The sequence below is a fragment of the Cucumis melo genome, chromosome 9 (genome assembly GCF_025177605.1).
Source record: "Cucumis melo cultivar AY chromosome 9, USDA_Cmelo_AY_1.0, whole genome shotgun sequence".
Taxonomy (NCBI): domain Eukaryota; kingdom Viridiplantae; phylum Streptophyta; class Magnoliopsida; order Cucurbitales; family Cucurbitaceae; genus Cucumis; species Cucumis melo.
Window position 1 is genome coordinate 4,234,040 of NC_066865.1, and position 11,729 is coordinate 4,245,768.

Here is an 11,729-nt window from a genome sequence, read left to right on the forward strand (position 1 = left end):
CTGAACTTCTTTCTTGTAGACTGAAGAGAAGAGAAAGGAGGCATTCGTGCATAGGAAGAAGGCCCACCGAGCTTTGCCGTGCCCTTTCAATTCTATCGTATTTCAGTTTAGAGAGGTTGCCGAATTACTACGATCTATAGATTCCCATCGATAGACAATCCCAACCAGAATAGAAGCGAGTCGCTTCCGCTTTGGCTTGTAGTCCTTGTCTTTTAGGTAGTGGTCGGCCTTCCGACACGCGCGCGCCCGCCAGAATGCCCCTTGCTTCTGCACGAAGCCCAAGCCAATACATACGATAGGCGAAGGAAAGACCCCCCATTGAATAGCGCCTGGGGAAGGCAAGTTTGATCGAGGATTGGAGAGGTTAGAATATGCTCGACCGGAAAGGTTATTCAATCAACAAACCCGGAGGCAAATCAAAGGAATGCTCCAAAGTCAAATAAGAGAGCCTACTATTTGATTTGGAAGAAGAAGAAAAGAGAGAGAAGAAAGAACCTCAAATAAGTACGAAGAGAAAGAACCTCAAAAATACCGTAAGGAGTTGACCTATCCTCCGAAAGAAACTGAAGGATTACTATACAGCCCAATAAAGAAAGCACGTAGCCTCCGAAGGCGCGAAGCGGAGCGACTCAAATCAAAGACGTGGGGACTTGTCTTCTTCTTATAAGCCGTCACACAAAGAAAGAAATGCAATAAAAGAAAGAAGACGAGACCTGTCTCATTAATAAGGGCAGATGAATATGGATATAAACAAGTCCTTCGGACCACAGGTTAATATGGATTTCTGACGACTGAGGACGGACCTCTTTGATCCCGCAAAGTCTTTGACTTGATTCTCAATGAGACGGCTCAAATCTATGGTTTTGGTCTATCCGTAGGAGGAAAAAAGAATGATCGAGGTCCGGAGGACGCTCAAAGAATGATCGAAGGGACTGAAAGTTCGCCTTTTCATGTCGGTCCGAAGGACTCATTCATTCCACGAGTTCCAGAGGACCGTAGGAGGCTCAAAGAATTTGAGAGCTCCGTTAGGAGTCTGAAAGCGAAGGACTCAGAAATCCATATTCATATTCCACTTCGGACCGTCCGAAGGACTGATTTGGATCCATTAGAATGCAGCGGAGGTTATTCAATAACTCGACTGAATCAATGAACAAGGAATTTCATAAAGTCAAGTCAGAATCCTTATAAGGAATCTGGACCCCTTATAATTTCAGCGACTGATCGATGTTATTGGCAATGAACAAGGCTCAAAGAATGTGAAAAAGAAGAAGAATAAAGAAGACAAGAGAGCTCCTAATCTATTCTTTATGGTCCGACTATCCACTGAAGAAAGAAGAAGAAGAAGACCAATAAAGAAGAAAGCTCAAAGCAATGAACCGCTCCGTGGGATTGATTCTTTGAGCCTCCGGACTTGTTCATTCCACAGGCTTTTAGTGCTCCGGAGGACAGACAGATGAATATGACTTTCTTTTTGATTGAGCCCTTGTTCATTCAGGCTCCTTCTAAGTGGCAGAATAAGGAATGAGCTTGAAAATTCTTTGAACCTCTCCTTCCTAACCCCTGATTCAACCCTGATTATCATCATTGACTCCTTCTTAGTCGACTTTCTTCGAACCGCCCCTTATCATTTGGAGTCGTCCGGAGGACTCTGAAATCCATATAAAGAATAACCTCCGGCTCCTATTAGTTCCATCTTTGACTTAGCCCTTATCAATGAGAGGCCGATCATTCTTTGAGCCTCCGCTCCGCTTCTTTGCTCCTCCTAGGGCTCCGCTCGTTCTCCGTAGTTTCATTTATTCTAGTCCAAGAACAATGAAATTCCATCAACTCCAAGCCTATCCAACAAGATTTCAGTGGACATAATATCTAAGATTACTAATGGAAGGTTTTCTATTATAAGAAGACAAATCAGACAAGGAAGAGAAGACAGAGAGACTTCTACGGGCCATAAGTTTGAGTGGAATCTCTTTGAGTGGATGAATATGAAAATCAGTGGAATGAACAAGTCCTTCGCATCTAGACCTCTTATAATTCTACGGGGTCCGACCTAATAATCAGATTCAAGTAGCGGAGTAGTTTGAAAGAAAGGATATCAGTTTCAGTGGAATCTTTGGAGATAGGCTTGAATCTTTTTAGTAGGTTCTTTGATGAAAAAAGTCGAAAAAGTCAAAAGTCTATCCGCTACTTTCATCTTCTATATTATGAGGCTGACTAGTAATGCTGAAGTTCCTCCTACGGGAATCAAAAGTGAAAGGAAGGAATAAGGACTCAATGACTAATTAAGCTAACCTGGACCTTGATTTTTTCATTGAATTTTGATGCCTTCTACGGCGTTCAAGTCAAAGAGTATTCAAGATCAGAGTTTCAGAGCTTTATCAAAACTGATCTTTATCTTGTCTTTTTCTACTTTCATCCGTCCCCCCTCTCCTTTCAGTCGAGTTATTTCATAACCTCCGAAGGAGTTCTATAACTATAACAAGGAGAATTTCTGAGTTGCACTCCTTCAAGCCTTTGAATAGGGATCAGTCTTTCTCTCCTTTCAGTCGAGCCCTTGTTCATTGATTCAGATGAATATGGATTTCTGACTCGTCCTACGTAGCTTAATTAGGCCTGTGGATAAACAAGGGTTCGGACGACCCGTCTCATTGATAAGGACATATGAACCTTCGGACTGGTCCGGAGGACCTCTTTGATCCACTAAGTCAAAGATGGAACTAGAAGGCAAAATAAAGGCTCGGGATGGATTTAGGAGTCTTTGTGCGAGCCGTATGCGGTGAGAGTCGCACGTACGGTAACGAGGGGGGTTCGCGTCTATACGTGTAGTGTGGTGGTTGGGCCTACCCACCCTATTTGTTCCATGATCTATGGGTCTACTGGAGCTACCCACTTCGATCAATTAGCCAAGATTTTGACCGGATACGAAATCACTGGTGCTCGATCTAGTGGTCTTTTTATGGGGATTCTATCTATCGCTGTAGGATTCCTATTCAAGATCACTGCAGTTCCTTTTCGGGCGGCTGTAGGACGGACGGCCGCCTATAGGTGGTAGGGTAGGGTGGGTGGTACCGCTCTGTGGCCAATCTTCCTAACCGCGCGCGGGCCGGGCTTAGAGCGCGTGAAACTCATCACTACCTCGTAAGGGCGTTGAGACCATAGCATGTTACACGAAAGCGCCGCTTTCTCTGTAGTGTTGTCACACAGCAGCCCGCCTAGAAGAGCCACTCGCTCTGTAGTGTTGTCACATAAGATAAGCACGCCGCCCGCCTGCTGGCCGGGCGAATCGAAGTTCTCTTCCGGTCAACTGTCCACCCAGTCAAGTGCAAAAAACACAGTAGAATCACGCAAGGCACGCAGCTGGTGTGCTTCCTGCCCGCGAGGAAAGAAAGAAGAGCGACAGGGTTGAGTTCAGATTTGACTGTTTGCAGCATGGGAGCGGATTACCCAAAAAAATCCCTGGGGAACAATGAAAAAAAAGATATCTCGGTAACGAAAACTATGGGGGGCTGTATTGGCGAGATCCAACGGTGAACAGCTGCCCAAAAGAAAAACCGCCTGGAAGTCCGAGGACCTTTAGTACCGTACCCTACCCCCAAACCAGCAGCCTTCGCGCCAAGCAAGACCGCCCTTGTCCCTTTCCTTTCTCCATTCCGCCTCCTTCTTTCTTAGCTTTGTTCCAATCGAGTCTAAGGCAAAGAGTGGAAAGTATACCTATTTTTTTTTGACCTACTTGACGATAGAATATGCGAGAGCAAGAACAAGACGCCCTAATTAAGCTACGAAGGCCCGAAGAAAGTTCAACAATTAAGGAAGAAGACTAGTCGGAAAGATCAAGCCTAGGTCAAACTCTGAATCACGATACTACGCGGTGCGACGAGAAAGAGGAAGAAAGTCAATGAACAAGGTGTTGATGATCTGATTATTAGTTCTGATAAGAAAAGAAGAAGATTTGAAAGAAAGGAAGAGAGAGTCCGGAGGACGGCGTAGAAGGAGTCTAGTTTGAAAGAAAGGATATCCGTTTCAGTGGAATTCAGAGGTCGGCTAATATATTTGAGAAAGTAGAAAAAGAAGACGAAGTCGATTTGCGCTCCATCTTTGACTTAGTGGATAAAAGAGGCTCAAAGGATTTGAGTCGCTTCTCTTTATTCAATGATCGTCAATATTCTTTGACTTAGTGGAATTTCATGAGTCCTCCGCTTTCAGAGTCCTAACCAAAAACTAAAAGATCCAGATTCGCAAATTCTTTGCGCCTTATCTAATGAGCTAAAAAAGAAGAGGAGGACTTTCCATATTAGCTTTTCTGTCCTTATCAATGAGACCACTAAAAGCCAGAAAGCCTATCCTCAGATTCTTCTAGTGGAATGAATGAGTCCGACTGCCTTGACTTTATTCAATGACTTTATTCATTGATTCAGCTTGAATCTTGGACTCCTTTCAGTCGAGCCTCCTCTTCTCTTTATTTATTGAAAGGGCTCTTTATTCATTCAGGCTCCTTCTAAGTGGCAGAATAAGGAATGAGCTTCGCCCCTCTCCTTCCTAACCTCAGTCGAGTTCAATGAGCCTTTGTTCATTGACTCCTTCTTAGTCGACTTTCTTCGAACCGCCCCTTAGAATTTGGAGTCGAGTTATTGAATAACGTCCGGACTAGCTTATCCTTCAAGAGTCGATCTTCTTCGAACGTCGAGCTATGTAATAACCGTAGGTTACTAGTAGGTTTGGAAGGAATTGCATTTTGATCTATATTAACCAGGAACATGATCAATTCCATAAATCAGTCCAAGGAATTCAAGCCTAGGAGATTCAAGTCAAGGGAATTTCATTTTGATGCCTCCGTCTATTAATCGTCGGGCTCCTCTCCTATATTTCAAACTACGAGTACCTTCGCTCCTTCACAGTCGCTTCGCTTCGCGCCTTACTCCGCCTCTCCTTTGAGTTCCATTCTGAGTTGCACTCCTTCAAGCCTTTGAATAGGGATCAGTCTTTCTCTCCTTTCAGTCGAGACCTTGTTCATTGATGAAGATGAATATGGATTTCTGACTCGTCCTACGTAGCTTAATTAGGCTAAAAGGCGAACTTTCAGTCGCTTTTCACATTCTTTGAGCGTCCTCCGGACAGAAGTTTGAGTGGTCCTACGTCCCTCTTCCTATGGTCGAGCTACTTCTGTCCCTCCTTCGGACTTTTTTGAGTGGAATTCCGTTTTTTAGCCTTTATTCATTGATTCAGTCGAGACGTCCGAAGTAGCTTAATTAGGCAAGGAGTCTGAAGTCCTCCGGACTAGTCTTTTAGTGACTTTCTTTATTGAAAGGGATTTGACCTCTTTATTCAATGATCTTTGAGCCTATTAAAAGGCGAACTTTCAGTCGCTTCGATCATTCTTCGAATATGAATCGTCGGGCTCCTTCTAATTGGATAAGGAAGTCTTTAATTAAGACTGAGATCAGTCTTTGACTTGATTCTGGAGTCGTCCGGAGGTTATGAAATAGCTCGACTGTAAGGAGAGGGGAGAAGCGAAACGACTGTATTATTTAAGGAGTGCAACGAAAGAAATCCATATAAATAGAAAATCAAGGGCTCCTTCAAATAGTTCAGGGATCAGGACTTCGCAAATTCTTTGCGCCTAACCTTTGTATCCTTATCATTTGGAGTCGAGTTATTTCATAATGCACTCCTGAACATTGGCAGAATAAGGAATGAGCTTGAAAATTCTTTTTTCCTTTGATTTTGAGTCGTCCGGAGGCGCGAAGCGAAACGACTGTTAAGGAGTGGTATTATGAAATAACTCTCCAAATAAGGAAGGAGAGGGGAGAAGCGAAACGACTGAATCTAATAGGAGTGGTATTATGAAATAGCTCTCCAAATAGTAAGGAGAGGGGAGAAGCGAAACGACTGTATTATTTAAGGAGTGGTATTATTCAATAGCTCTCCAAATAAGGAAGGAGAGGGTCAAAGAATTTGAGGCGAAACGACTGTATTATAATATTAATAGGAGTGCAACGAAAGAAATCCATATAAACATAATGCACTCCTTCTAAGTGGCAGAATAAGGAATGAGCTTGAAAATTCTTCTCAACTCCTCTCCTTCCTAACCTCAGTCGAGTGGCTTCGCTCCTCTCCTATATTTTTTTCGTAGAGTACCTTCGCTCCTCGCATATTTCATTGCGCCTCTATTTGGAGTCGTCCGGAGGCGCGAAGCGAAACGACTTAACAGGAGTGCAACGAAAGAAATCCATATAAAAATAATGCACTCCTTCTTTTATGATAATTCAGTCGTTTCGCTTTCTTTATTCATCTTTGACCCTCTCCTCTCCTTATCAGTCGACTTTCTTCGAACCGCCCCGTGGGAGTCGAGCTATTTCATAACCTACTCCGCCTTCTACGTCTGAAATCCATATGAACCTCTTCCATATTCATCTGTGGATCAAAGAGGTTCCGGAGGTCAAAAGGACGGTCTCGCTATTTGAGTGGAATGAAAGCGTCCGGGTTCCCTTGTTCATTGAGGACCTTTGTTTTTGAGCGGACCAGTCTCGCTATTTCATAACCTAGAAAAAAGGACGAACATTCTTTGAGCCCGTAGTTAGGAGTTTTTTGAGTGACTTTATTCAATGATCTTTGAGCCTTTGTTCATTGATTCAGTCGAGACCTCCTACGGTCCTCAGTCCTCGTTTTAGTGGAGTTTCCATATTAGCTTTTCAGGATTTCTTAGTCCTTCGCAACTCCTCTCAACTCCTCTCAAATTCTTTGATCCTCTCCTCGCAAATTCTTTCCGCCTCTCCTTCTTAGTCGAGCTGCTTCGCACCTTTCCAGTCGCTTCTCAAACCTTTGACTTTATTCGCAAATTCTTTGCTCATCTGGACCCCTTAATAATTGCCTGTGGAATGAATGAGTCCTCCGGACCATATTAGTGGAATGAACTTCGTTGCACTCCTAATCCTAATAAGGGATAAGTCCTTTCGCTTTCATTCAAATTCTTTTTTCCTTTGATTTTGAGTCGTCCGGAGGCGCGAAGCGAAACGACTGTTAAGGAGTGCATTATGAAATAGCTCTCCAAATAAGTAAGGAGAGGGGAGAAGCGAAACGACTGTATTATTTAAGGAGTGGTATTATTCAATAGCTCTCCAAATAGTAAGGAGAGGGGAGAAGCGAAACGACTGTATTATTTAAGGAGCCCTTTATTTGAAGAAATAGCTCTCCAAATAAGGAAGGTTCGAAGAAACTCGACTGATAAGGAGAGGAGAGGGTCAAAGATGAATAAAGAAAGCGAAACGACTGTATTATAATATTAATAGGAGTGCAACGAAAGAAATCCATATAAACATAATGCGCTCCTCTCCTATATCTGAAACTACGAGTACCTTCGCTCCTTCAAATAGTTCAGGGATCAGGACTTCGCTTTCAACTCCTAACGGAGCCTCTCCTTTTAAGAACATAAGCTACGCCCTTCTTCATTCAGGCTCCTTCTAATAAGGAAGGAATTCGCTTTCAAGTCCTAACCTTTGTATCCTTTCAGATGAATATGGATTCAATTAAGGGTCCGTCCTCTTGACTCAGAAATCCATATTCAAATTCATGCCAGTCGCTTCGCTTCGCGCCTTATTCAGTTTATGACTTTCATAGAAAACCTTCTACGTCCTAATCTCTTATTTATGGGACTCCTTCTACGTTGTGCTTCTCTTCTTCTTTCTTTCTTCTCAAATTCGTCGCAAATTCTTTGCTCCTTCGATCATTCTTTGAGCCTGTGGATCAAATCAGTGACTTTCTTTATTGAAAGGGATTTGACCCTCTTCTTCATTCTACTCAAATTCGTCTATCAAACAAGTCCAGAGGAGCGAAAGCGGCTCGACTCCCACGGGGAATAAGGGTCCGGACTAGCTTAATTAGGCAAGAGGAGGACTAGTCTCATTAGATAAGGAGTTCATTGAGGACCGTTGTTTTTCCATATTCATATTCCACTTCGGACCAAGTCTTCTTTATTTATGTTTGAGTAGGTTTGGAAGTTCAGAGTCCTAACCTTTGTATCCTGTCTCGCTATTTTAGTGGATAAAAGAGGCTCAAAGTATTTGAGTCGTCTTGACCCTTATTTATCCTTGCCGGGTAGAAGTAGTTTAATTAGAGTTGTTCTCCCTTGTTCATTGACTCCTCTTCTCTCCTCTGAAATCAGATTCTTATGAAAAGGGCTCCTTCACAGTCGCTTCGCTTCGCGCCTTGACTTTCTTTTTGATTGAGGGCTCCGTTAGGAGCAAAGAATTTTCCATTGATAAGGACATATCCTCTGATTTCTTTACGAGGTCTGAATATCGACTTAGTTGTTTTTGTGTTCATATCTTATCGGGTTAACGCACTTTATCCTATTCAGTGTGACGGCTTTATGGGTCAGCTAAACTCATTCCTTTTTATTATGTTGTGAGGCTTTGGTTACCGGCTCAGGCTTCCAAAGGCGACCCTCTCTCGTTTCCGGCGGTTTCCGTCATTGAAGTAGCCTTTCTTTCGTCATCCTACCAAAGTACGTTCGAAGAAGCGAGCCCTTATTAGTTTAGTAAAGTCAAGCTCCAAAAAAGGAGAGATTAACCTGCGGTGCGCTACGCCCGGCAACTCATCAAGCAATTTCTTTGCGCTTGAATTTCAGTGATGAGGTCGCAAAGAGAGGGAAGTAGGGCTCCTATTGACTAAAGGTGGATTCTTCGCTTTCCTTTATCAAGTCGCTATTCAGCCCCTACTACTGACTTTTGACTTTGTCTTTGATTTTTGATTCATCTAATTCAAACCCAACTAGTCGTATGAGGTGATCTTCTGTCTGCTTTGGATATGAGGAATGAAAAGGCAAAGTCCGGTTCATTGTAGTTTGTATTCGGTCTGAGATATAGGATCCAGGAAAGCGCCCTCTTTTTGTCATCCCTGCAGCTTTCCAGATTGAGTATTGAAGGCATGGCCTAGGACCTTCAAGTTTTCGCCTATTGGGAATACACCCCTCTTTTTTTTTCTAAGGCTAGAAAGAGAATGCCCGCCAAGTTCAGATAAGGAAATGCTTCCCCCAACCATTAAAGGAAAGGCTCGACGAGGAAGGAAAAGGCTTTCGGAGATCGAGATTGGATTTCTTTTGAATCAAAAAAAAAGAAGAAGGCCGAGGATGGCCTAGGGTGCGTCTTATCTGAAGGGAACACGCTTTTTCGACCGCGGTGGTATGATTGCCGGGCCCTCTCCTCGTTCCGCCCGCGCTCTGGCCTATTAGGTAGGATAGCAGTCTTCGGGCTTTGCCTGCCCTTGATCATAAAGAATTCCGGCTTGGCCCGGGAAAGCGCTGGCAACAAGAGAAAGGAAGGGGTCCATGTAGCTGCTGCGCCCGCCCCCTTCTTAGTCAATGGGGCAGCAGGTTCGGCATCCACTAGAAAAGAGAGAATCCACTGAAGATAACCACGCCTCTGCTAGGCAGCGTGTGGAATGGCCGAGAGCGGACCTTTTTGGATAGATAATCCAAGTCGAGAGTGGAGTTACGGAAAGAGCCGTCTGATGGAAAACGACTTTCACCTTCGGTTCAGAGAGCACTTTTTTCGTTGATCATTCCTCCTTCCCTTTCGTGTTCATTCCCCAGCGGCGAATTCGAAACTTGTGGGGCCCTATCTATTCCATCTCTCAAGCCCCGAAGAAACCCCCCCTCCCATCTGGACCTTTGTTTTTGACTCTATATATGTGGGCACCTGATATCTATGAGGGTTCACCCACCCCGGTTACAGCATTCCTTTCTATTGCGCCTAAAATCTCTATTTTTGCTAATATTTCACGTCTTTCTATTTATGGTTCCTATGGAGCTACATTGCAAGAAATCTTCTTTTTCTGCAGCATTGCTTCTATGATCTTAGGAGCACTGGCCGCCATGGCCCAAACGAAAGTCAAAAGACCTCTAGCTCATAGTTCAATTGGACATGTAGGTTATATTCGTACAGGTTTCTCATGTGGAACCATAGAAGGAATTCAATCACTACTAATTGGTATCTTGATTTATGTATTAATGACGATAGATGCATTCGCCATAGTTTTAGCATTACGGCAAACCCGTGTCAAATATATAGCGGATTTGGGCGCTCTAGCCAAAACGAATCCTATTTCGGCTATTACCTTCTCCATTACTATGTTCTCATACGCAGGAATACCCCCGTTAGCCGGTTTTTGTAGCAAATTCTATTTGTTTTTCGCCGCTTTGGGTTGTGGGGCTTACTTCCTAGCCCCAGTGGGAGTAGTGACTAGCGTTATAGGTCGTTGGGCGGCCGGAAGGTTGCCACGAGTCAGTCTGTTTGGGAGACCGAAGGCAGTTCTCCGTGCACCGGACACGTAGCTTACCTTTTCAGTTGCGAGACGGATGGGAATGCATGCTCCGAAAGATAGGGTCGAGTCTGATACATCAACCGTCTACTCAATATCCTTGTACGAGTCCACAATCACTACACGAGATGAACCTTGGTTTGGTGAATTGAAGTTGGCCCCACGGAGCGGTGTAATAGGACTCCCAGTTACTGCGCGCGATCGTATACTGAGGTGCTCCCCGCCGGTTGTTGGAACGACGCGAGCCGGGCCTCGATTCAGAAAGATTCAGGGCCAAAAAGTCTCAATAGGGGGTTACTAATTCCCCATCTCATTGGGGGCGGAAAACGAATCGACATCTCGATGTGAGACAGCCTTTGAAATTGGAGTTGGGAAAGAACGGCGAAGTCCATCCGAACCGTCCAATGAAGAATAAGAGGAGAACAAAGGGCCAATGGCGCGCGAAGCGCATGGCGGGAACGGACACGGATCCAAATCAGTGTGGAGAAGAACTCATCTGGAGCTTGATTTTCTCCCCCTGGGCCCAAAGCAGTGCAGTCTTTCCTGGCCAAATCAAGGATTTTTGGGGCTTCACGCAACTTCATCAATCCATTTTTTGAGTCAGATATATGAATATCAAGATGGATGAATCTAGATCTTTCTCTTTTGATATCTAAAAAAGATTGAATTCAACCTTTGATTCAAAGAACTGCGCTTAGCCCCCCCGCTCATGAAAGGGCTCCGCTGCAATGGATGACAGAGGGTCCGTAGTACCCAAAGCACTGGAGTGATCCTGTAGCCGGGAAGGGGCCTAGAAGTGCCTACTACTACACCACACTAGACTTGGCTCTACACATTTAGAAAGCTAAACCCTGCCCAGTCCCTGGCAGAGCTAAGGGGGCTTCAATCCTTATTCCTTATCCCCATCTTCGCCCATGCTAACGGGGCCTTACGGGGAGAGTGGAGCCTCAAGAAGCACTGTTGAGAGGTCTCGACTGAAAGGAGAGAGAAGCTTGCTTTTTTTTTTAGTACTCTTCATTCTCTACAGGGTTCCAAACCTTTCTTCAACATAGGTGAGAACGAGCGAGGCAGAGATGGAAGAGATCGAAGACGGGAATAAGAAGCAAGCTCGCCTTTTTTTGTCTTTTTCGTTAGGGCAGTCGAAAAGTGCCTTTTTCGTCTCGCATTTCTCATCAAACAAAGACGGAAAAATCATCATATTTCAAAGGTTCCTAACCCACCAAGCCCTTCCTTCGTAGAGCCGTGTATTGTCAGTGATCCGAACCTGCCCGGAGCGAGCCTCCCATAGAGGCAAGTTCAGTTGGTGAGCCGTATGATGGGCAACTATCTCCTGCGGTTCGGAGAGGACTCAGCTCTGAGTTAGTACCCCCCTTGGTTTCGGGGTGGACCCTTTCACTCTATTTTATTATATACGCTTA

At 44.4% G+C, this 11,729-nt stretch overlaps 1 protein-coding gene across 1 annotated transcript; it reads left to right on the forward strand.

Moving 5' to 3' along the window:
- Positions 1-7,347: 7,347 nt before the first annotated feature.
- LOC127150905 (NADH-ubiquinone oxidoreductase chain 2-like) lies at positions 7,348-11,255 on the forward strand. Its single transcript, XM_051089663.1, has one exon. The coding sequence runs from the start codon at positions 9,680-9,682 to the stop codon at positions 10,322-10,324; it is 645 nt and encodes a 214-aa protein (XP_050945620.1). The 5' UTR covers positions 7,348-9,679; the 3' UTR covers positions 10,325-11,255.
- Positions 11,256-11,729: the final 474 nt, after the last annotated feature.

Excerpts from the sequence above, each read along its gene's own strand:
- LOC127150905 (XM_051089663.1), top strand. The coding sequence starts at position 9,680 with ATGTGGGCACCTGATATCTATGAGGGTTCACCCACCCCGGTTACAGCA.